Source organism: Megalops cyprinoides, chromosome 10 (genome assembly GCF_013368585.1).
Source record: "Megalops cyprinoides isolate fMegCyp1 chromosome 10, fMegCyp1.pri, whole genome shotgun sequence".
Taxonomy (NCBI): domain Eukaryota; kingdom Metazoa; phylum Chordata; class Actinopteri; order Elopiformes; family Megalopidae; genus Megalops; species Megalops cyprinoides.
The window spans coordinates 20,115,228-20,139,290 of record NC_050592.1 but is presented as its reverse complement, the minus strand read 5'-3'; the positions used below and the strand labels follow the sequence as shown (position 1 = coordinate 20,139,290).

At 39.2% G+C, this 24,063-nt stretch overlaps 1 protein-coding gene across 1 annotated transcript in view; it reads right to left on the bottom strand.

Moving 5' to 3' along the window:
• The window catches only part of LOC118785019 (angiopoietin-1-like), a 32,086-nt gene extending 23,262 nt beyond the window's left edge, over positions 1–8,824 (bottom strand). The window contains exon 1 of the mRNA XM_036539545.1: positions 8,480–8,824. Within this exon, the coding sequence (XP_036395438.1) occupies positions 8,480–8,824 (345 nt within the window). The remainder of the gene's footprint in view (positions 1–8,479) is intronic.
• Between the last annotated feature and the right edge of the window lie 15,239 nt (positions 8,825–24,063).

Genomic DNA, 24,063 nt, shown 5'->3' with positions numbered 1-24,063 from the left:
GCAGTGCTTTCATTCAAGAAAGCAGTAACACACACACACACACACACACACAATCATACAAGCACAGACTCACTGATGCCCTTGCTCACAGTTTATACAAATGTGATTAGTCATTACATCTCCTGTATGAATGAATATATCTCCAATTGGCATTTCATACACAAAGTTTTCAAGAGACACATGGGTGATCCTGAGCTTTAGCTGACATGCTTGCCAAAGATACAGGTTTATTCATTTGATTTCATTATCGTTCAGCTTGTTCAGCACAGCTCTTATTGAAGCCAGAAACTCCACCAAGGCCCTGCAGAGAAAAGCGGTGGCCAAAGCCGATGAACCATCACCCAGCCAGAAGTTACTGCCAGCAGTCAAACCTCCCCGAAACCTTCTGCTGCACGATGGCCACAGCTAAGTGGAGGTAGCCTTGGTGAGTGCTTCGACAGGAGACTTCTTGGATAAAGCAGGTTCTGAAATCTATGGGCCCATAGCTGCCAGTCTTCCCTCTGGACCAAGCAGATATCCAATGTCACAGGGCAATTATGCGGATACTGCTGGAGCAGCTTTTGTCTTCCGTGAGATATGCTGAACTAAGGTACTTTCCAAAAGTATAAATGTTATAAATGTGCATGTGTTATTTTTGCACATATGTGCAAAGGAGTCAGTCACCCCACATTACTGTGTCCACACAGCAAATAATGTAAAATAGTGTAAATTAATAAAGCAATAATGAGTGAGTACTCCTTGTCAAGCACGGATACCAGTCAAGCAATCCCCACTGCAACATACAATAAAGTAGAATAAAAAACCCAAGTAGTTTTCTCCAAATTAAGTCATGCAAATTATTTTGCTCTGCTGGTGATTTAATATGCTGAAAAATAATTCTAATACCTCATATCCTTGACATCTTTGTTTGAATGGTCAGCTATCATTTTAATGAGCAAACTTTAAAATGCCAAAATAAAATAAGAACTAACACATAACAAATCTGGCGTCATATGGGAGTCATAAATACCACTGGCTAGAAATTAATGGCTAAATTCACCTTCTAGAGTATCTTTCAAGGGCAAAATTGACTTGGTACAAGAACTGTTTCTGCACTTAATCTTAAAATGTATAAAAGCTGCACTTGCTGTTAAAATGAATAAAAATGAAACAATCCAACAGGTGGGTCAGTTATGCAAAATAACCTGCAAAAAAGAAAACACTGTGGTAAAGAAAACTGCTTCAGTAGCAAAAGAAGCTTATACCCTTTAGTTGTATAAATTAGTTAATACTGCGTCCTCAAACAGACTTTGCTCTCAGCTGACAACTACTGTCTCATTGTGGAACTGTACACATCCTGTCCCCATACTGTCGCTATACTTACTGTATGCACTTTTGTATGCCGCTTTGGATAAAAGTATAAAATGTATGCCGCTTTGGATAAAAGTATAAAATGTAAATAAATGTAAATGTTTAGGGGGAGAAAGTCTTTAATTCTTAAAGTCATTTTGGACAGCACAGAGATACTCTAACTGAAAGAGACACATTATGTGGTAATGTGAGCAAAAAAAAATGCCAAAATGGTTCCTGAATTTACGACAACAGCAGATATCTGTGAACACAATCAGAACCACTCCTAACATACATAACAAACATCTATTTCTGCTGCTCTAAATCTCTTTAAAACTCTAAAGAAGATATGGTGTGGTACCCATAGCTGTGTAGGAAGGTATGTAGTTTAAGTATATGATACAATAATTGTAGCTAATTGGGTAGGTCATCCTCTGTCTTTATTCAGCCTTCCTCATGGATATTTAAAACAAGGCTGAATTATCATGTGCAATCAATGACACAAACATTATGTTTGCTGTGGTCAGCAAAGTTATTTAGATGGCTTCAGTCATGGTTGACAGTACAGGGTTACAAGTATTTTAATAGTAATTGTGTTTCTGTTTCCCTCGTTCTAATTGTGGTCATACATATCTGGAGTTTAAAGACTTTGGTTCCTTATCAGAAAATGTAGTCTGATTGGTTGTTTGGCTAAATTACTACAATGAATACAACTTGGTGAGTACATATTAAAAGGGGAGCGCAGGCATTTACCCAAGACCAGGGAAGGCAGAGAGAATTAAAACAGCAAAAACTATTCTAAAAGTTCAGTGATAATGATGAGAAAAGTGATTTGTTTCTCCACTACTCAAGCTGAAACTCTGTGAATGAAAGTACAGGGTTGTAAAAAGGGCTTGTCAGAGGAATGTAGCCATTGCTAGTATGATAATCCCTTTTTCATGACTGTTCAGAGTACTTCATCTGAAGATGAAAAAAAATGAATTGTCGTTGAAAACTTCCCGCACAAGGGTCTCCAGTCATTTCTAGGATAAACATCCACCTGGTCCAAACTTTAAAGTTTAAGCGTTCCAACTGCACATCATCTACTTTGCGCTGAGAAATTCGTAAATTGCTCTTGAGTTTGCAAATCAGTTTGATTACAGAGTCAATCTCAGACTTAAGAGTCATTCTCTCATTTCTTTTCAAGATCTGAGCAAACAGACTGGGGGAACATACCTTTCTTTGTCCACATTCTTTAAATGTTGAAGTGCAGAGATGGATGTTAAGTGACTCTACCACCACAGGGGGCTTTGATCAATGTTCTCACACATTCACTCACCTCCCACTGTGGGAACAGCAAAGCTGCAGACTGCCCGGAGCTCTCACTGCAGAGCAGACAGGTATAGCTCCACTGACAGCGGTGTGTTGCTTTTGATTACACGGCTCTTATGATTACATGCAATGGTGCGTAGGCTGCTGTGAAGAAATTAGCTTTTGAATTTACAGTGGAAGCGATCAGAGAAATCTGTTTCAGTTAAGCCCATGCAGAGGAATTCATCTGTGTTTCAGTTAAGTCAGATTTGTACTGTTCAAGGTAACTAGCCACACACTATGTTTCACTCTGCTGGTTATGTGTTGTAGAGGCTTTTTACTTTGCATAATTTAAATTACATAATTCATTGCAATCATGTTTGTTTGAAAACATTTTTTCCAGAGGAGTGTGAAAAGACTTTCCAAATATAGATAATCCAGACACTTGTAAACATGCCTGTTAAATTGGCCTTTAGGAAATGTTTCTGTCAGTCAGTCGCCTTACTTATAAGTCAGTCGACTTACCAAGTTAGTCAGCAATCATGTAGTTGAGTTGCGCTGCCAATTCACATGAGGTGAAGTCCAAGCAAGAGTCAAGTTGTGGTGTTTGAGTAACCTGATCAAATCTTTCTGCAGTGGTTATAGCTTGTATCACAGCAATTTTGAAGGGGTACATATTTGTGCCATTGCATCAAATTGACAGTTCTTTTTACATTTTATTCAAAGATAGCCTTGTTCACACAAACAGAAGTACTCTCTACTTTAAGATTCAAACCTACGAAGGTTTTTTTGTCCATACATATCAAGTTCCATAACCGCTACTCCACACTACCACAACAAAACATGCCCCAATGGAACATCATTAAGACTACATGCTGATGATTGAGCTGGTTGGGAGGGGGCATTGCCCTTCAAACAGACAAAGCCAAGTCTATGGCAACTGGCCATTACTAATTACACCTACAATTAGGCACAGCAATGGAGCTCTGCTGAACCTCTGAACAGGGGGGAGAGAGTGCTTCAGCATCGCCAATGGTCCTATCCTCTTGTTTAACCACATTACAGTTCAAAACCTCTTCATATTGCGGTTACATTATTTTGTTTGTGTCCCAATTTTAAACACTGAGGAGGTGGTTACGGTTGGGGTCTGGGTGTCTGGGTTGGATGGGGGTGGGGATGGAAATGAGAAATTCTGGCTCTTTCCAGGGCTTCCATTAAGGGGCTTCTGTGCTAGGTCTCAATGGGTTCCTTTGATGTCCCTCACCATGGTGACAGTGAAATTCATCAGACGTGGGAGCACTGGGGCTGCTGTTGTTGTGAGAGGCCTAATGCAGCCACTCAAGGAATTAGGCCATTTTTCCTTCACACGTTTCTGCCTAAATTCTGTGTTCTACTGGGGCTCCCTAGATGTAATGTAACTTCCCAGGGACAACATAGGGAGAACACCAGGAACAAATCATATCCAATTACATTAGATTAACAAGTAACACAAAATGGCTTTTAGGTGGCTAATGTGTTTGTTTTAACATCATTACTTGCACTTCAGTCATACTATACTGCAAATGACAGATGGCATTAAGGTGCAAAGCAGGCATTTTCCCCCTCTGCCCATGACTTCTGTTCATGCTCTAATATAGGTATTTTTGTTTAATTATTATATTTCTACTACAAATTATATTTACAATATCATGTGATTAGTTGAATTTAAGCATTATTGATATTGATTGTTAGTTGATTGTTAATTAATGGTCAGACCCAAAAGATGTGCTAGAAACTTTACAACTTTACATCTTTACAACTCTTTACAGCTATAACTAAAGCAAAAAGAGGAAGCTACAATAAAAAGGCATAAGACATGCCACATTATCATTCCGATCGTATTATACATCCACAGCAGGCTGGACATATGAGGAACTTGCTGCTGCTCCTTCCTTGATATTAGCTGATGTTCCTGTCTGCCTAATTATACTAGCTGAAGTTAGCTTAATGGATCACTCCTGTAGGTTGTTAAAATGGCTTGTGTAAGCACTTTCATCATGATCTGAATATAAAAATCTTACAGCTGCAAAAAAGTCAAATATCATTAACCATAAAATTGAAAATCATTTCCTTCACAAAGTGAAGTATCCTTAGCAACATAATTTAATTAGCTTGCTAAGTTTCATAACACCTCACTGATGTTAGCTAGCTAATTTAATTAACCAAGTGTGTTAGTTTCCAAGTAAGGTATATAACACTGGCAGTACACTGGCTCCTGGCCACCAAGCCAACATTGCTGATGCCAGCCAACTAGGCCATAGGAAAAAAAAACGCTTTGCATAAGTAGCTTGGTTTTAATCAGTTACTTAAAAATGTAGATGTGAATTGTATTTTTGTACTTTTAGCTGATGAGATATAATAATAACAGGCATTTAGAGATGCACTTAACTTCTTTGTTATCCAGGCACACCGAGTATTAAGGTATGTATTTCCACGTATTGGGACGAAGTGTGGATCACAATACTGCATCCCAAAGTCCAGCTCAATTTAAAAAACAAAGGTAAGTCATTTTGGGTGGGGGATAGGTGGGGCATCTCTCTTAAAATGTATGTGTGTGTGTGTGTGTCTGTGTGTGTGTACTCACAAGGGGGATTGGGGGGGCGCACCCCTCTTTTGTACTCTCTCCCCAGCAAAGTTTATGAACTGTAATTATGGAAATACCTGGAGTTGGTGGATATGTACATACTAAAATCCTCCCCCAAAACAGGATTTAGTGGCTGTGATGAAGTGTGATCCACTTCAATCCAATGCATCATTTATAGAGTTTATCTTGACTCTTCAGCAGCATGAATTACACTCTTTTAATGCTGAATACCAAGCAGTGGCTGCCATTTTGAAATGAATATAGATATTTGCTATAAACCAGCTGGGGTCAGGGGGGGCATTCTAACCACAAGGCCATTGAATGGTCCTCATTGAAGAGGGATCTTAGATGCTGTTTTTAAAACTATACCTGGATAATTATACATGACTTCATTGTATTATTTATAATTTAAATTTAAATTGAACAATTGGGTATGTGGGATATCTGTGTTTTCAGTAAGCAGACTGACTTAAGGAGTTAAAAAATCCATAACCTTTTTACACCATTATTGTGTTGCCATTTGTCACCATGGTAGCATAAACTTTACTGGCAAGAAGTTTCTGTTTTTAGTCACCATCCCATCTGCTGTATCCAGTGCACTTCTGACAGACATTGTAAACCATGGTGACCATACCCAAACCATGAAAAACATCACAAACCACAATAACAGCAACAATCTCCATCAGGCATCACAAACCATGATATTGACCTAAGTGAATACCATGAGCTGAGCTGTCTGTGTCAGCTTTGCTGTTTCCTTTCCTTCGTCTCACATTACTATGTTTTTGTGTGCAGACCTTTGACTTACTGTGAGCCTATGCTCTCACAGAACCTGTACATTCTGTATGAACGTGTGTCTGTGTTTAGAAGGGAGTAAGTGGGGTAGGAGTGAGGCAGGAAGGGAGGGAGGGGGCTGGTTTAACTGCATCTTTAACCAGTATCTCCTATTTGCCATGAGAGCACCATCCACAGTATTTCTAGGAATGTGAAAAGAATGGCTTGGACTGCAGACATGGCAAACATAGAACTGGACAGTGTTCAACAGCTCTGATCCCCCACTCTCCAGATTCTGAGCTGAAAAGGAGGGGGTTCGTTTTCTAAAGGGTGACAACTGCACTCAGCACAGTCCAGCATCAGGGGGAGCACAGCCATATTTCACCATATGACAATAAAGGAGCCTGAAAGCTGTAATCAGCCCATCTGTTAGGCACCTGTCACATTGCAAATGAATCATTTGCGTAAACCACACTGGTGTATAAAATCAATAGGTACTTCCTTTGTTATGACATTGTTCATCGGGTACAGGAAGAACCAAATTGCATTTTTTATGACATTCTTCCTGATGGGAATCTATTCCAATGTGCCTTTGGAGGACAAACAAAGCTGCTTTTTACAGTTCAGCAGACACTGACATAAAATTAAATGGTCAAATTCACATATTTTATGTGCACAGAAATGCAAAAGGGAGCAATGGGAGGCAGAACATAGGAAGAGTGAGAATGTCTGCTAAGCAAGTAGAGACAGTAACATAACAACAACACAATCCTCGTTTATGCTCACTGTGTTACCTTCTACACAAGAGCAGATACCAAACTGAAACTCTCAAATTTCTCATGTGGGCAGCTGTGTCCTCTCAGTTCCATGGAAACTGAGCGGTGTTCTGTCTGTGTATTAACAGCGCAGCATGCAGGGTCCCCAATGAGGATTTCCTGCAGAGTCAGTCTAAAAGCGATATGGAGGAGGTTCACATGACTGTGATGGATGGACTCGCACACAGAGCAGCTCTTTTGCTGAGTGACATAATTTTACTGCTACCCCAGACCTAATTTACTGAAGGTTTATGGACATTGAGTATTTTTGTTTTTTTTTTCTCCCCATTCCTTTTTTCCTTGTCTTTCAAACTTTGACTTTAATCTGTTTTTCTTTTGATGCACATGTGATTCCTTTTTCCCCCTTTTCATAGTTACAAATTCCTATTCTGTCATCTGTGACAGAGCCTCTTTCACTCTGTGGAGCTGGAGAACAGAACACCTATGAGGCCCACAGAGATATCCAGGTCAGAAAAGACATACCATTAAGAGATTGGTGGTGATGATAAAAGCCTCTGTAGCCCCTATCGATCACACAGACTTCTGTACTTTGAAAAAAAAAGTTAAAGTAAGAGTTATTCTAGGGTGTCTCCAGTCTAGAATTAGATCTCTGACAGCTAGCCTGATGTTTATAAAACCTTGACAGACAGATTAAGTCTATTGTACTGTGTGGACAGCACAATGTGAGTATTTCAGCTTCTGTACAAAGTGGATTCCACCAAGATGTAAATCTTCACTTTACATTAAAAACTTAATTTTAAAAAGGACATGAACATGGAAACGAATGTCCTCATAGAGCCTCATTATTGAAGTAATCTGATAAAATGCAATTCTGTACATTTTGGATAATCATGGGGCTATTATCCACTTAAAGAATGGTTCTGAAAATTCAGGTTGTATATGTTTAGGGATTGCTCCATGGTTTTCACCAATTTCATGGAGGCACCCATATACTCTTTGCAATCAAGGTCATCAGTAAGTCTGTTGTGTTATAAGTAGGCATACATGATTTCTAAATTTATTTTTTGAATAAATTAATGTCAAAAAATATAAATTGATTTGTTCACAAGAACCCAGTAAGAGCAGCATCAAGAGCTCCAAAGAGCAAGCTAACTAGGAGACATACACAGAACAGACCATTCTTCGGCACAGTCCTGACACCTTGGGGCTCACAGTGACATTACTTTACCACCTCAGGCTCATGTTATCAATAAGGTATCAATCCTGTCACAGCAGAAAAGAAGAAATCAATACCACACCATGACTCAGATGTCAAAACTTTCACTATGCTTTTGAACTACTGCAAGTCATTAAAGAGCTATATTTGTAATGTGAAGGCTTCAGGTTCAATTCCCAGATGGAGCACTGCTACTGCTCTCTTGAATGGTACTTCCAGTCTGAAGCAGTACTTAACCTGAAGTGCTTCTGTACATACTCAGCCATATGAATGGACAATGTGTAATATGTGAATTTATTAAGTCACCTTGACTAAGAGCTTCTGCTTAATATAAAAGTGTTACAGATAAATAAATAAACCCAATGATGGAAGGTTTTCACATGTGCAGGATGCTTCCCCCCCCCCCCCCCCTCTCTCTCTCTCTCTCTCTCTCTCTCTCTCTCTCTGTTTCTCTCTCTCTTTCTCACTCACCTTCTGAAGCCACTGGGTGTAGTTCTCCATGATATGTTCCAGGCGCTGGATCTTCTGGTCAGAGAAGTCCTGCCCCAGGTGTGGTGCATCTTTCTGGAGAGCATTACTGTCGTGCCGGCCCCCTGCTCCTGCCCTCACCCTTGCCTCCCAGCAGGGGGCTCCACTGCCCTCGTTCTCCGGCAGCAGGAAGGTATAGGTGCAGCCTCCATGCTGAATACGGTTGAAGCGCCGCCCGCTGTTGCTGCTGGCACCAGCAGTGCCCTCTGTGCCCCTGCGCTGGTCCTCCGCTGCACCATCCACCCTCAACAGCAGGGCTGCCAGCCCCAGCAAGAGGCACAGCAACATATCCCACAATCCTGTGCCAATCGACCTGAAGGAGTAACCAAAGGGTCTCAGGGAGGGTTCGGCGATCAGTTAAGTCTCTCTTTGAAATAACCGATTCTTTTCTTCGCAATTCAGACTGAGTGAGAAGAATGTGAACAAACAGTCGTCCTTGGGCTTTTGCTGTCTGTCCCAGGATACAACATGCAGGCAGGATTCCAGGGAGGTCTCACTCTAGGGAGCATTGCTGTTCCGCTGTTCCACTGGGCTTTAGTCTCTGGTTTGACTGTTCGTCACCATGTCACCATGAAGAGTTGCACATGTGTGCTGAATCACAAGTAATATTCAGACCCTAAGCTGGGTGACAGTGTCTGTGCATGCAAGCCTGCATGCTGCACATGTCGTCAGAGCTCTTCTCCAGAGTTTTGCTCCTCTCAGCGCTGAGTCCTTTCCTCCGCTGTGTCCTCTGTCTGTGTTTATAGGGAAGCACCTTCATGCACAGCAGCTTCCCCACTGAGTGACTGAAGAGGAATGTGAGTAAGAGAGAGAGAGAATACAGTATATGAGTGTGCCTGAGAGAGGGAGAGAGAGTTGGAGAGAGAGAATGAAAGAGGGGGAGGAAGAGAGAGGGGGTTAGAGTTTGTGGGGTAGAGTGAGGCAGAGAGCGAGACAGAGAGAGTGAGAGAGAGAGAGTGTGTGTGTACGTGTGCTTGTGCATACATCCATTATACACATAATATTTGCAAACTACTGCCAGTCTACTTTCTGTTAAAATATACTAAATGAGCATGACAAATATTTGGACCTACTGTTTTGTGGATGGTTGTATGTATGTAATCTCTGGATTTGTGATGGAATTATTAGAGTGCAAATACCGTTTTTTCTGCCTTAGATACAGTCAACATTTGGAAATAGTAAGAAAATGGTCAGATGGAGCAAGGAGCATATTTATTACATATCAAAGCATTACAATATTTCTCCAGGTTTACCTAAGAGTATATCTGTCTCCATCCACCAATGTGCCATGCATGAGTTTTTCTCACTGCTGATTGCCTTTCTTATTACTTTGAAAATATAAAACATTCATCACCCACTGAAATTAATCAATCTCATAAAAACAACAAAAATAGGTACGGCAGAACTTAAACCCATGGCAAAAACCCTCCCTCTACTGCTCTCTTTGTAAATGGCGTGTTCAACTCTACTCATGAAGGCCTCTTATCAAAGTTGTCAACAGCTGTGATGAAAACATTACCTGCACCTTTGGCAGTAGAGGGCAGTGTGGAGCAGTTCCCTGCTTCTGTGTTACTGTTTAACACACACACAGGCGCGCGCACACAAAGTGTCATGGGGTGAACCTATGTGTCTATGCACCCTCAGGGCCTCTTGAGGCATTGTTCACCCTCAGCAGTGCAGTAGTGCACCAAAGCAGAACTCTGAATCAGGTATCGGTTCTGTTTATTACATCCATACCATATTGTGGCTTAAACAGGCTGTGTATATGTCTATACCTATGTCTATCTGTGTGTGTGTATATGTACAGATAAATGCTTGTGTGTGTGTGTGTGTGTGTGTGTGTGTGTGTGTGTGTGTGTGTATGTGTGTGTGTGTGTGTGTGTGAGAGAGAGAGAGAGAGTGTGTATTTTGTGTTTTCTTTTTGTTGAAATGAACTAAATTGCTGTTTCAAAAAGGGCAACATGCATTCAGATGTTACCATCTTGAAATATGGGATATAGTCTGACCCCCCAGTACATATATATGTTGAGCATAGCCATTACACAGTTTTGGAATGGGTGATATATTTCCTGTGCTTGCATCTGACTGCTGCTACCTGCATCATCTTGTGTTAATATTTCCTAATAATCTGTGTTGAGTTAATAGCCCTCATCAGCACATACATTGTAAATTGGAGAAAGTTACATAAAGTCACAGAAGCATCGCAAAGTCATGTCAAACTTTTCAAAATCAACCCCTCCCCTAAGATCATACATAGAATTAATATATTTGTAAATACATAGCAAAAACACATTGGGAGACTATTATTTGGGCTTTTGCCATCTTAGATTCCAGCGCTCAGTATCCTTCCACAGGGACTGTGTTTGTGCATCTCTGAATCTGGAAGGCAGTGATACTGAGAGGACACATTCCTTAATCCCCTCAACTGTCCCATGAATATTTACAGGAACCGCTGAGGACCCGGCAATCCCTGTTAAGGCACACAAGCGGTCGGCGAATCAGAGGGCCTCGCTCTCTTGAGTCCAGTTTCACATTATGTGGCCAGAGGAGCTGAATGTTTGCCGAGATCTCCTTGAAAGGAAAACAGAATCAAACTGATGTTCAGAGCAAAAGACAGATGGGGAGAGAGAAAGAGACAGAGAGAGTGTATTTTTATTTTATAATAAATTCTCCCAAGTAAGGGAAATGCTCTTTTAAAGGATAACAACTGTTCTCTTTAATTTCCCAAGCAAGAAAGATGAGGGAAAAAATGTCAGTCATGCTGGGAGCGGGGCCCACAGCAATGCTAGCAGCTCAATATGTGGCTAAATGTCACAGCCTGAGAGACACACAGTGAGCAGTCTTTACTGTACCAATAGTATGTACTGAAGAATTAAATTGTATTTGGGTTATGATCCCCTTTTGGACTGCTGATCAATATTATTTTTTCTCTTAAATACAGTTTATTATTTTACACGTGTGTATGTACTGTATCAAGGCATAAGTACACCCATGCTTTATGTTGCAGTATAGTTGTAATAACACTTTTCTATTGTACTGTAATTGCTTTGGCAACACTGCTTTGTTTTATCCTGCCAACAAAGCTCAATTAAATCAAACTGGATTGAAAGACGGAGAGGAAAAGATCAAGAGAGAGAGACCCCTCATATCCAACACATTCTTTTGATTTTTCCTCTGAGAGAACAAGTTAATTCCACTCTGAGAAATGCACTGTTGTAAGGATGCTCTTCCCCTAAAATTACTTACTTTTAGATGACTCATCTACTTTGTATCCAGCATACACCATTGTAAGTTCAAGATCTACCTATTAGTAGAGTTTTAGTAGGTTTTTTTTTTACTTTAAATACCAGTTCCAAGTTTAAAAATAATTATTGTGTTATGTATAGATATAGTCACTTATAAAGGTATTTTTTGTGTCAGATTTAATCTTTAAGGACACAACTAGTTTGGAATAATCCATTTATCTTGATAACGTGAGATTATTTATATTAGCATTTTAGAGATGTGTGTTTCAATGAAGAAGATAGAATGTAAATGAAATATACATCAAAAAATTGCTTCCAAAACAAAGGAAAATAAATTCAAATAAGGCATTGGTAAATAGTTAGAGATAAACATATGTGAAAAAGAACTTTTTTGTAACGTAAAGTTGTACATCAACAAATTAGTCATTTTGCTGATTGATTCATTAATATTCAGCTCAGATAACTAACAAAACAAACAAAAAAAAATACACAAACAAAAATGAAGTAAATAAACCTGCCAGTCATTTATGAAAATGAAAGTTATGAAGTGGACCCTGAGGCATATATGTTCCACCATGTATTTTAAATATTTAAGGAAGAGTAAGTACCTTGCAACCTGTGAGTCTCCTGAGAAAATGATTCAAAAGTCAATGCATTGTCAGGATATGAGTATTAATATTTAATATGAGTATTAAACTTCTGTATGTCTGATCCCTCAACAGGCCACATGAGCAGATAAATGTCAGAATGAATCTGTCCAAGGCTGTTCATGTCTTAATCACCTGTTTGGCCCAATATCTCTCAGACAGGTATTACATATTTCACCATGAGGAATATTAACTAGCACCAGCTTCAACTGGCTAGCATCTCTTTTGTAAAAATGGTAACCCAGTAATGATCTGGTTCTGATCCTTACCTCATATATATTGTATTAATTATAATACAATTCAAAAGACAGTGACCTATGATCTATTTCTGGCTGTTCACACTATTAACTTTGTTCTTACACATGACTAAATGCAAGCACCATTTGAAATATAAACTCCTGCTGAGACAGATTCAAAGCCTGCCATTTAGCAGGATAAATGGCCACATGAGCTCACGGGCACACAGTCATCCATCTTCCTTTATACCCAATAAATGTAAACATTTATTTAAAAGAGAATAAAACATTTATGCAAGGCAAACAATTCCCATGTGACAAAGCACTACCCAGTGTTGTGCACAGACACAAACACAGGAACGATGAAAACTGAAATTGTGATTTGCCAGGTTGGCTAATATTTTAGCCAACAGTCTTTAATCTTTAGTTTATTATAAACTGCTGCCAAGCCTCTGTAGAAATGTTTTCCTTGTGTGGAGCAATGTTTAGTTACAGCAGTTAAATCGATGTCTTTTCTAATGGCAACATCAAAGAAGGAAGAAATAACAACAAAAAACATTGAAGAAATTATGCAGAATTACTTTAATCTGATGAAGACAAACAAATGCTTTGCTGAAATTACACTGATTATTACATAATTGGCATGAAGCTGGCTTAAAATAAAAATTACTCCATGGCTGCCTTGTTTGCTTACTGCCGTTGTACTTGTCATTGTATAAGTCTCATTTCCTGTTCTGCAATGCATCATATCCTATCTTTCATATCCTAATTAAACTTAAATTTGTTTAATTAAAACCTAGAAATTGTTTTTACCTCTTATACTGATTCATTATTGGTTATATCACTTTTAATGTGTAATATTACAGCAAAGATCAACAGCTGAGCTACATGGTGCTAAAACATGGACAATTACTAACATAAAGTATGACTATAAAAGATATAGTAAACTACTAAGGAGAAAGACGTGTAGCTTCATATCACTGTTCACTTTGTGCAAGTCCTAGCAAAGTTAAAAAGAGACGTTCTCTCCAAAAAGCTAGAAATTATTGCAAATGTAATTGGCTTAATGAGGTATTAGTGATATGATCCATCTCAAAACTGATTTTATTTTATGCAGTCTGTGTCATAGCCCAGTTTACTTCCTATTCTTCCTCCTCCCTCTTTAATATTCTTATCTGGACAGTGCACAGTCCAAACATATCACATAAGGTAAGTGAAACATTCAAATAAGCTCTGTATCCCAAGTGTACAATAACTTTTCAAAATGTTCCACATTTCTGAACATGAAGTAAAATTATATAAAAACCAGATTGAACCCAAGTGTGCTATTGAGTATTTCTGAATAGAGAGGTGATTCTCCCCCTTTTTAATTTTTAAATGAGGATGTGATTTGAAAAGCATCATTGCGTCATCGCTGACTTTTGCATTTCACACTGTGAAGTACCATGAGGTCAGGGAAGTGGCTGTAGTAGGGATTATTTAGAGACTAAAACATACGTTAAAACACAAAGGGTATATAGTTTTTTCCCCGTAATGTCAAAAGTGATCTGTCCGTCATAATCTGATTGCTGATTGTATTGTCTTGCGTTGTGTTGTTTCTGATAATGAGGACTTTCTTTGAGGTTGACATACAGTGTCTGAGACTCTCATGATAATTCAGTATATGCATTAGCAAACAAATTAATCAACGATGTTGACTAACTTTTTAACTTTTACTTCATGTTGCAAAGGAAAAGGGAATTAACATGCAAACAAATGAATTCAATTTAGGTTAGAAACAAGCCAGTGAATGATGTATTCCAAAGGGGAAAATAAAACTGGGTTATTAAAAGGTTATTATAAGAGAAAAATCATTTTTAGGGCAAATCCTTATTTTTCTGTTCGGTTTTTTTTCTGCTTGAAATGGACAAGAATCAGAGCTCAGAAGGGGGCCCTCTCAATGATAATAAATGGAGCAATGGTCCGTGCTCACGTTTATATGTTATTCCAAGGCCTAGTGTGGAAAAAAAGATAGGGGTAGTGTGTGGTGAAAAAGAAACATGTGAATGGCTTTGGAATTCCAGACATCCTGCGACACATATGATCTGACTGTGAAACACTGTGGCCTGTTTAAGGATGGCTGTCTGTGGTACTTCTGTGCAGCAGTTTGGCAGGCCTGAATGCTGAACACAGACACAGAGCATTATGTTTGAACAGACAGCGAACATTCAGGATCCTCAACCAAATTGTACTTTTTTTCTGATGTAGCTTTTGTCATATTTGACAACATCCCATTCTTACAATCTGGGATGTGATTTGTGTGTATTGTTAGTTTGGTTATTTGGCCAATGCTGACCCAGGACTAGGATCACCTCCTGTCCTTGGCCCGACTCCACTCCCAAAAGAGAGATGTCCACCGGTCTCAAATGGCAGACATCTTTGTTATTTCCACATTACTATTTCTCAGCAGACTCCATGATAAAGTGTGCTCTCCCTCATGGTGTCTTTTAGGTGAGATTAGACAAGCATTAATGAAGACAGCCATTATCCTGATGGTATGACTTGTACTGAGAGACGATGTGCAAAATCTGCTATTTTTCTACTTTTACGTCGAGTGCAGAGATGCTTTTTTTGTACGCTGTCTGCTTATGTCATTCTGTATAAATCTTTTTTTTTTTCCCACAGACTGGAATGACCGAATGCCAGACTCATTTAGCCATTTTGTAACACAAAACAAACATTCTGCTTATGCCATATAATTCACTGGCTTAAACAGCACAAAGTAACACATCTCTCTCTCTCTGTTTAGGAACCTCCATATCTCAGCCTTTCAACTCGTGTCCTGCATGGCAACGCTTACTCTGGGTAATACTGCATTTGAAAATAAACAACCAATGACTTCACCATGTTAACGGAACCCTCCCCTCAGTCAGACGGTATAAATCAAGGAGATGAAATTTGTCCTCATTTATGTCTAATTAAGCAATATCGTTCGCAGCTGCAGTGTTTTAAAGTCAATGCGTCTTCTGAGAAAACTCTTCATTCTTCCTCATGGTAATGCTGCAGCTAATTTCCATCATGCAGTGTTTGTTTTGGCTGCAGAACGCTAGCAATCGTCCCCTCCTGACATCCATAATAAAATGAGGAATCCTGCACGTACGTGATCACTGCCAGCTTCAACATGTGGGACCAAATGATTTGAAGGCTTTTAAATTATTTATAAGAATTATTTCAGACCTGGACAGGACATTACACTGGTAAAACTGGTAAAACCTTTAGACTGTATAAATATGAGTGATTCATATTCTTTGCTAAGGCACAATAATTGAACTGAAATCTGACTGTTAACTTGTATAACGAATGCAATTGTTCTTGTGCATGGATGCGCAACAGAACTTGGGTGTCAAATTGGATCTAAGTAATGGCAAGTAGAGTAGTAATGAATATTTGCTTTTTGAATTATTTGTTTCCTATCCCACATACAATGTCCAAATTCAAGTTGATAGAATCTGGGAATCCTCGCTTTCAGCTGTATCTTTGCATTCCTCCAGCATCTGACACCACAGAGTTCAGCTGTGGCCTGGAGTCTTTCATCACAGGAAGCTGCTGTCTGAGACTAAGGTGATGAAATATTCTCCTTACCACACACACGTACACACACACACACACATACACTGGCATACAGACATACACACACACTTGCACATACATACGCAAGTATACACTCACACTCTGAAAAACCACATGCCAGAACTGACACACACATACTCACACTCACAATCATATACACATGTGCACAGCCACACACAAATATATCCGTACAGGCATAAACACACACACACATACACACACTCATGAAAATAAGTGAACTTGCAAAAATGGTGGCTGTCAATTTCATGGTTATTTTATCATCATTTGTCTGTCTTCACCAACAGCACCACCATCAATTCACATATGGGGAATGGAGAAAAGAACCAAAGTTATTAGTCAAAAGAACAGAAAGAATTTTCATTTTAAAGAGCTTCTCAAAGATAAAAGGACAGATTCATTTAAGAAAGTGCTGTTTTTAAATACCTAAACAGTATTCAATCACAGAATTAAATGAAAAATATTGTGTAGGAGTGCAAAAACAGTTCTCCTTTAAAATATGCCTTTGGTCCTATATTCTCAGATGTTTCACCTTGTGTGCAAATCACATTTTATTACACCCTGTTCTGCTGAACATTCTGTATTGCAAGCCAGACTTTTATTTTCAACACTGTAGGTTAGGGACTGCCCGTGTTAGTCAAATGTAAATCAAGTTACTGTAACCTTTGAAGTGCATTTGAATTGCCAGCTCAAACATCCGAGAAGAAGAGTTGCTGAAAGTGGTTTTCAGACATTTTTACTAGGAGTATTTGCATGTCTGGAAATGGCGAGCAGAGAAGTCAGCACCTCTGTGGCACATGTATACATTAAAGCTGCCTGAGTTTATGAGATATTTTGCTGGAGAGAGAAATCAAAGAACGACATCCCAAAGATTCAAAGGCGTATTCTGTGCAATGCAGAACAAGGGCAAATGTTGGAGGGCATACATGAACGTGTGTGTATGTATGTGCCTGTGTGTGTGCATGTCTGTGTACGTGTGTGTGTGTTGTGCACGACGTATATGCACGTGTGCATTTTTTTCTCATTCTGTGTATGTGGGGAGTGTGTATGCCTGTGTGTATGTATATGTGTATGTATGTAGCTTCTCTGTTATTTCCATTCTCGTCGCTGGAAAATACTGTCACCAGGAGTCAGGTAACTGTCACTCTGTTAAGGAACCTGTTTATCTAGACTGACATGTTGATAAAACTAAAACAGAACTGATAGCAACTGGCTGTCCGGAACCCTTTAGAAGACAAGGGAAAGAGCAAGCATAGAATACATGCAACATGTCTCCACTGGAGCAGAGACACACAAATCCATGGTGTGTACAGTAGGGAATCATTTGCTTTGGCAACAGGTATGAGGGTGCTTCATTTGAAGTGTCTCAAGTGTGCATGACCGAGTGGAAAAGGTCAGGCACACGGCGCACGTTGGAGCTTAAGAAGAGACAGCGAGCAGGGGGGTCAGTCTACACCTCTCACCCCAACAGCTTTCTCTCTTCGGCACTCAGCACAGACATGGCGTGAGGGGGGGGGGGGGGGGGGCATGAGAGGTGTGCCCACCCGCTCTCTGCCAGGTGTGAGGTACCAGGCCCCATGCTGTTCCACAAGAGGACCAGGTTAATCTGTCACTGCAATGGAAAACACTCTCCGTGCCATCGTTTCCCATTGAATTTTTATCACTCATGATGAGTGGTTGCAGATGTGCTTCGGAACCGTGGTGGAGAAGCCGCCTCTGTGATCCTGAGGCAAAGTGGAGGGTGTGAATAAATCAGACGTGCGCAGAGAGTGAAACCAGGGCCAGGACCGAAACCTTTTGGGCCCTCCTTCGCGTCACAGTCGAGAGGGCTCAAACTTAACGGAGTAACTATAGATTTTAGTGCTTAGCATCAAAAATGAATAATGAACACACTCAACAGTTGTTATACAAACTGCATGTTTTCCTCTCTCTCAAAAAATTCAGAGAAAAAAATTTATGTAATTTTTGTGACTTTTGCGTATCAGAAGCCAGGTACAGTAAGTTGGTTTGGAAACTTGCCTTGGAACTAGAATGTTACGTGGTTTTAATCCTAAGAGGAGCATGGCATTTGCACCTATTGAACTTAACCTGATTATTTAAATAAATATTCAGATGTTTAAATGGATAATATGATAAACTAAAGGGCACCCTGAATAAGAACATTTGCCAAGCAAATAAAGAAATAGTAAATCTGGATTTTCCATAGGCTCCCCCAAGTCATTGCTAGACTCAGAATCTGAAACATGTCCTGTGTCAAAAGGTCATTTAACAACTGTCTATACTAGACTGTATTAGTTTGAAATGTCAGGTTTCAATGACCATTGACCTCCAACTTAGACTGATGATGTCTTAAAACCGGAATGACTGTAACTGCAGATTCTGCCAACTGAGAACAGCCATTCCAGCTCTGCGGTCTAGAGTTCTAGAGTTCAGTGGACTAGTGGTCTACACCCCTGCCAAATGTGTTGCAATGGGCCCAAAGGCTTCACAGCCACCTGCAGTAATATACACATGGGACCAGGACTTGGAAAACAAATAGGGATCAGTATTTTTTAAAGCTGCACATAACATTCAATTGAGGAATGTCTCATCAGATAAATTCCTACCTCCTCTAGACTGCACCTGCCTTAGATGCAAACAGAGCAGAAATCTGGAGCTCAGAATTTTGTTTATTAAGATGATGCTCATAAACCATTGATATGCTGCGACTTTACTGACCTCTCAAAATGACAGTTATTCCAGGGCTCCTATATTCAGGTGCATCTTCTTCATAGGCCACTAATTTTAGCTCAGGATAAGAAATCTTTCCTACTCTGTGACATCCACTAGATTAGAGACATTACACACAATTGTAATTGCACAATTAACCTTTTTACGTCTGCCCCTGAGAGTATTTATTAATCGGATAGCGTTCATAACAAGCCCTCAAGTTTGCTAACAACTTTTGCAGTTGGTTTAAAAATCTACTTGAGAAAAACCAATTTCTGTACATTTACAATAATATAACCTTTTTCAGTTTTCAGGTCAGACAGCAAGGCATGCATATTTTCTAATTTGTACTTTATTTTGCTTTCTTTTAGCATTTATTTTCCACAGAAATGGGGAACATGTTTTATCAATGTGAACAAACTGAAGGGTATTGCCATTATTACCAGAAAACCTTCGCAAAATTTTAAAAGCACCATGTTGTACTGGCCCACCCGCAGACCTGTAAAATTTATTAAAATAAATCTGCACTTTTCTTGCCATGTACTGTCCCTTCATCTTATCTTTATGATGCAAGACAAATTAATGGATAGAATACTATATGATAGATAATTGGTTGGGGAATGTAATTCATAAACATACCATTCCAAGACAAGGCTGTGATACTGAATGCTGATGCCTCACTCCTATGGGATACATTCCAACAATCCAGATAGAGCTAAGAGGACAGGATCCCCAAGGAATCATTAATATCAATAAGTCAGTAGATAGCAGCATGAAGGATTGCATCTCTTCACTGGCACCTCTTCAGACGGTGAACTACTGTGTTCTCCGTTAGGACCAGGTTCACTCTGCTCTTTTTCATGAAAACGCTTCATTACTCATTCAGCTGTATTCACTGTTCTCTCAGAGGGCAATTTGTTCTGAAACAGGAATAGACCTCAAAAGGGACATGACGTTTGCTATGTAATTAAATTAAATAATAAACAAAGATTAAATCATAAAAACAAATGTCATCTAATACAATTCCTCCCCTAAAAATAGATGCACACACACACACCCTTACACACAGCACACATGATCATACACACATGCATACACATCTACACATGCACAAACAAAACCTACTGTACCTACACCCATACACATGTACACTCACACACACACACGCACACACACACATAGAACCACAGTACACCACGACAAGACAGACTGAGTATGATGATAACCACAGAGAGTTAGAGTTGATCATCTTGACAAAAGGTTATCATTATAAAAGTTTAGTAGTTATGCTATGAGATATAAAAAGTATACACTGTAGGTTTAAGCCAGAGGGATTTATGCATTCAAAACCCCAGTTCTAACTAGTACCAATACCTACCTTCTTCTTTCAGGAAGAAAGGGGGATTCTGAGAGCTAAGGGGTTTCCCAATGCGCAACCTAGTGGCAGAACGTGAATACCTGCATAAAGACAGTATTGACTGGCTCTCCTAATGTTGCAAATGATTCAGGCTCAGGTTTCTTCCGGAAAAGTACAAAACATAGAGTGGTGCGTTTCTTACACAGAAAAAATAAATCACATAATTATGATGCCTGCACTTATGACGTTAATTCATTTTCACATCCATATTCAAATCGTTCATGCTATAATAAACAATGCATTTTGGAATATTACTGGCAGCTGCAGACATGTTATGTTCCCATGCAACATACTGAACTGTAAATTAACTGAACATTTAAGGAACCAACTTGATATTCAATTGCATTTGATTTGACCTGATTAGGTAATAAGAACAGCTTTCATGAACATAGAGCCCATCTGCAGTTCATGTAATTGCCACATAGTTTTCATAATGAATACTTGGCTGGTTAGTATATCTGCATACTTCAACAGTTTACTTTCTGGTCTACACAGTCTAGTCTAGTAACTTTAGTAAGGAATTTTTTATTTCGCAGACATTAAGACAAAATAATATGTACCTATCAGGGGAGTCAAATTATATAAAATATGTGTCCTTCTATACAAAGCAAGCATGACAATTTGTGTGCACTGTAATAGCAATTGGACAAAACACTAACTTAAAAATAATTTGAATAATTTTTTTTTTTTTTTCAATTCAAGCACACACTTTCAACCCCTTTAGAGAAACTGCATACAGCATACATAATTGCTTGAAATGCCTACCTGCATATGAAAGCTATCAAAGCTCTGTATCAATGTTTCTGTTTCTGTGTTCCTTTGCTTCAGATTGAGTTTTGCTGCCCTCTGCTGGATAATTGCCATAAAATGATTTCACTTGAAGTGCCCTAAAACAAAACTCAACTGAATCAGTTCCTTGTGGCCACTCCACATTTAAATGGGCAGGCAGAATAACTGTCAAGTAAAAGTAAATTCTTAAATTGCCTTAATTAGTCAACAACTAACATTGCTTCATACATAGAAGATTGAATTCCCCTGTGGATCACATTTGTTGAATCTATTTCTGCCAGAAAAAAAATGTTATATCAATGATGTTTTCCAGGTATTCCCATGAATTAGCCCTTCAGCATTTAGGACTCAAATGAATAAATGAAGAAGTTTTAAACGTTCAGTCCTAATCTCACTTAATCCTAATCCTTAATCAGATTCTCAGATGTATATTGCCTGACAAAAATAAACAAGTACATCCTTGCTGAGATAGGACAACTTTCTAGGAAGGCTGTGTGATATGAAATCCCAGATGTCCCAGTATTCAAAGCATATTGGATGAAATGTGGTGCATGCATGCTGTATGCTGCAAAACCTTTACCTGCAGGTTTCTGCAGTTTAATTGTAGGATTTGTTTGACAGAGGTGAATGTGAAGCTTTTTGTGCAGTGGGAGAGATAAGGAGGTAATAAAGCTATTTACTACAACATTATTGATGTTTTCTGCTTGCTACCATATTTGACAGAATTGTGTACCCTTACAGTGACAACATATGTTTTATTATCCTACTTGAATCCTGGTGTGAACTGGAGTTGCCATCACTGGGCATGAGAAGAAAGTAAAGAGTTTAACTTAGAGGATATTGTGAATAAATGACACAACAGGGCCCAGAGATAGAGATGAACAGTACAACAAAGCTAGGCATGTGACTCTGCATAGCTACATAAGATCATTTGAGATGACATATAAAAGATTTCTCTGATCCAGCTTCCAAAATGCTAACAACCTTTACAGATGTTTTCTCTATTATACAGTTTATATGGTTTTTAAGAGAATGAATAGATGTCATGGTAAAGACAGCACACACACATGCAGACATATAGGTGTGCACAGACATGTTTACATAAATATATACACATATATTTATGCACATGCGTCCGAAAATACACACATATGTTCATTTTAAGACCTGAAAGAGTGAAGCTCCCAGAGATCGTTTCTCTCTCTCTCTTTTTTTTTTTTCAGAAAAATACATTTTCAGTGAGTCCTGACAGACTAGGAGCCGGAAGAATGAAGTGAACCAGTAAGTTCTGAAAGTGTATGAGCTGGGAGACTGAGGCAACCATGCAATGGTCTGTCTCTCTCTTCCCTTTCCCCAGAGGAGTGGTTTCATAAATCAAATTCAGACATGCGGTAATGTGGAGGACAGGCCAGAAACCGTTGAGTTGCAACATGTTGTGTGCTTCACCTCATTTTATGAAAAAACATCCTGCTCAAAACTCCACAATCACTCATTTTGCACTTGTGGTCATAGTCATGGATTCTTTCCTGCAAGCCTAACAGCCCCCTGTCTCTCCCTAGAAGGAGGGAAGAATTGGTTTGCCTTTACATGCTTTATTTGGGCCAGTAATTAAATACTACTAATTATCTGATAAACAAAACAGAACTAAATGAAATATTACAAAAGTGACGGAATCCAGCCAATCTTTTTGAACAATGAAGATGGAACTCTCATGTTTACATTATTAGGTTGCTTAAACTAGATGTATCAGACCGAGAATACAGGAAAAAAACCACCGTTTAAAAATATTGAATTACTGTGGGCAGCGTGGGCACTTATGAGCTCCATGGCGTACTAAGTCTTCGTTAGTAAATGAAAATGTCATTACACACATTCCATACCAACCTCACACTGGAAACATGCTGATTTAAGGACCACTTACAGTAAGTCACTGTAACTTCCAATCTGAAACCACAGGGGTGCAATCAAGTCAAAAAGCACAACCAGCTTTGAGAGAACAAAGGCAAAAAGCAATCAAGGCCAAATACCCCAGCAGACTCAACAGCCTGGCTAATGAGACGTAACACCAAGCAATCAGTCCACCACAACCCCATTTTCCATACTTAGCACCAACAATCAAAAAATTTCATATTAGTTTCAAAGTTAATATCATATTATAAAAGGATATACTCACTAAAATAAATATAGTTCTGTAGGGGGTTCAATTGACCTATGAGAGAAAATTTTGTATTTTGTATGTGTACATATGTGCTGCATATTTTACTCTCTGGTTCATCTCCTGTGTATAATACAGTATACTGTAAGTTGTGGTAAGAGGATGTGGATGTTAACAAAGACCTTATGAAGATGGGCCGGCATAACAGCAGTATGATGTTGAAATAAAGACCGGAAGTCTCAATGGACAAATTATTTGTTCAGCACTACAAACTATCATGTACATCTGTATAACATGTTAAGGAAAGGCTTTATCTGCCCACAGAAGAAATGATTAATAGTTTGCTATTTTAATCATTGTATTAATTTGTAAATTTGCTCATTTAAATGTTCATCTGAGGATCCTCAGTTCTCCGCTTTTGAAAATTAACAATAGTAGTGGTGCTCGTCATTCCACTTAATTTAGTGTCAGTTAAATGTAACTTCATTGTCTGTAATTGTCTGGACCAGCCATGCTAATGAGCCACACCTGCCCTAATCAGGGTGTTAAATGCAGGTGTGTGGCTACAGAGCCGGCAGCCTTTTGTTTCAGCTGTTTGTTTGTAGCTGTCCTTGGGTTGGGCCGTGCTGTACCTGTCCTTGGGCTGAGCTGGTCAGGGCTGGGCTGACCCTGTCCTTGGCCTTGGCTGGGCAAGGCTAGGCT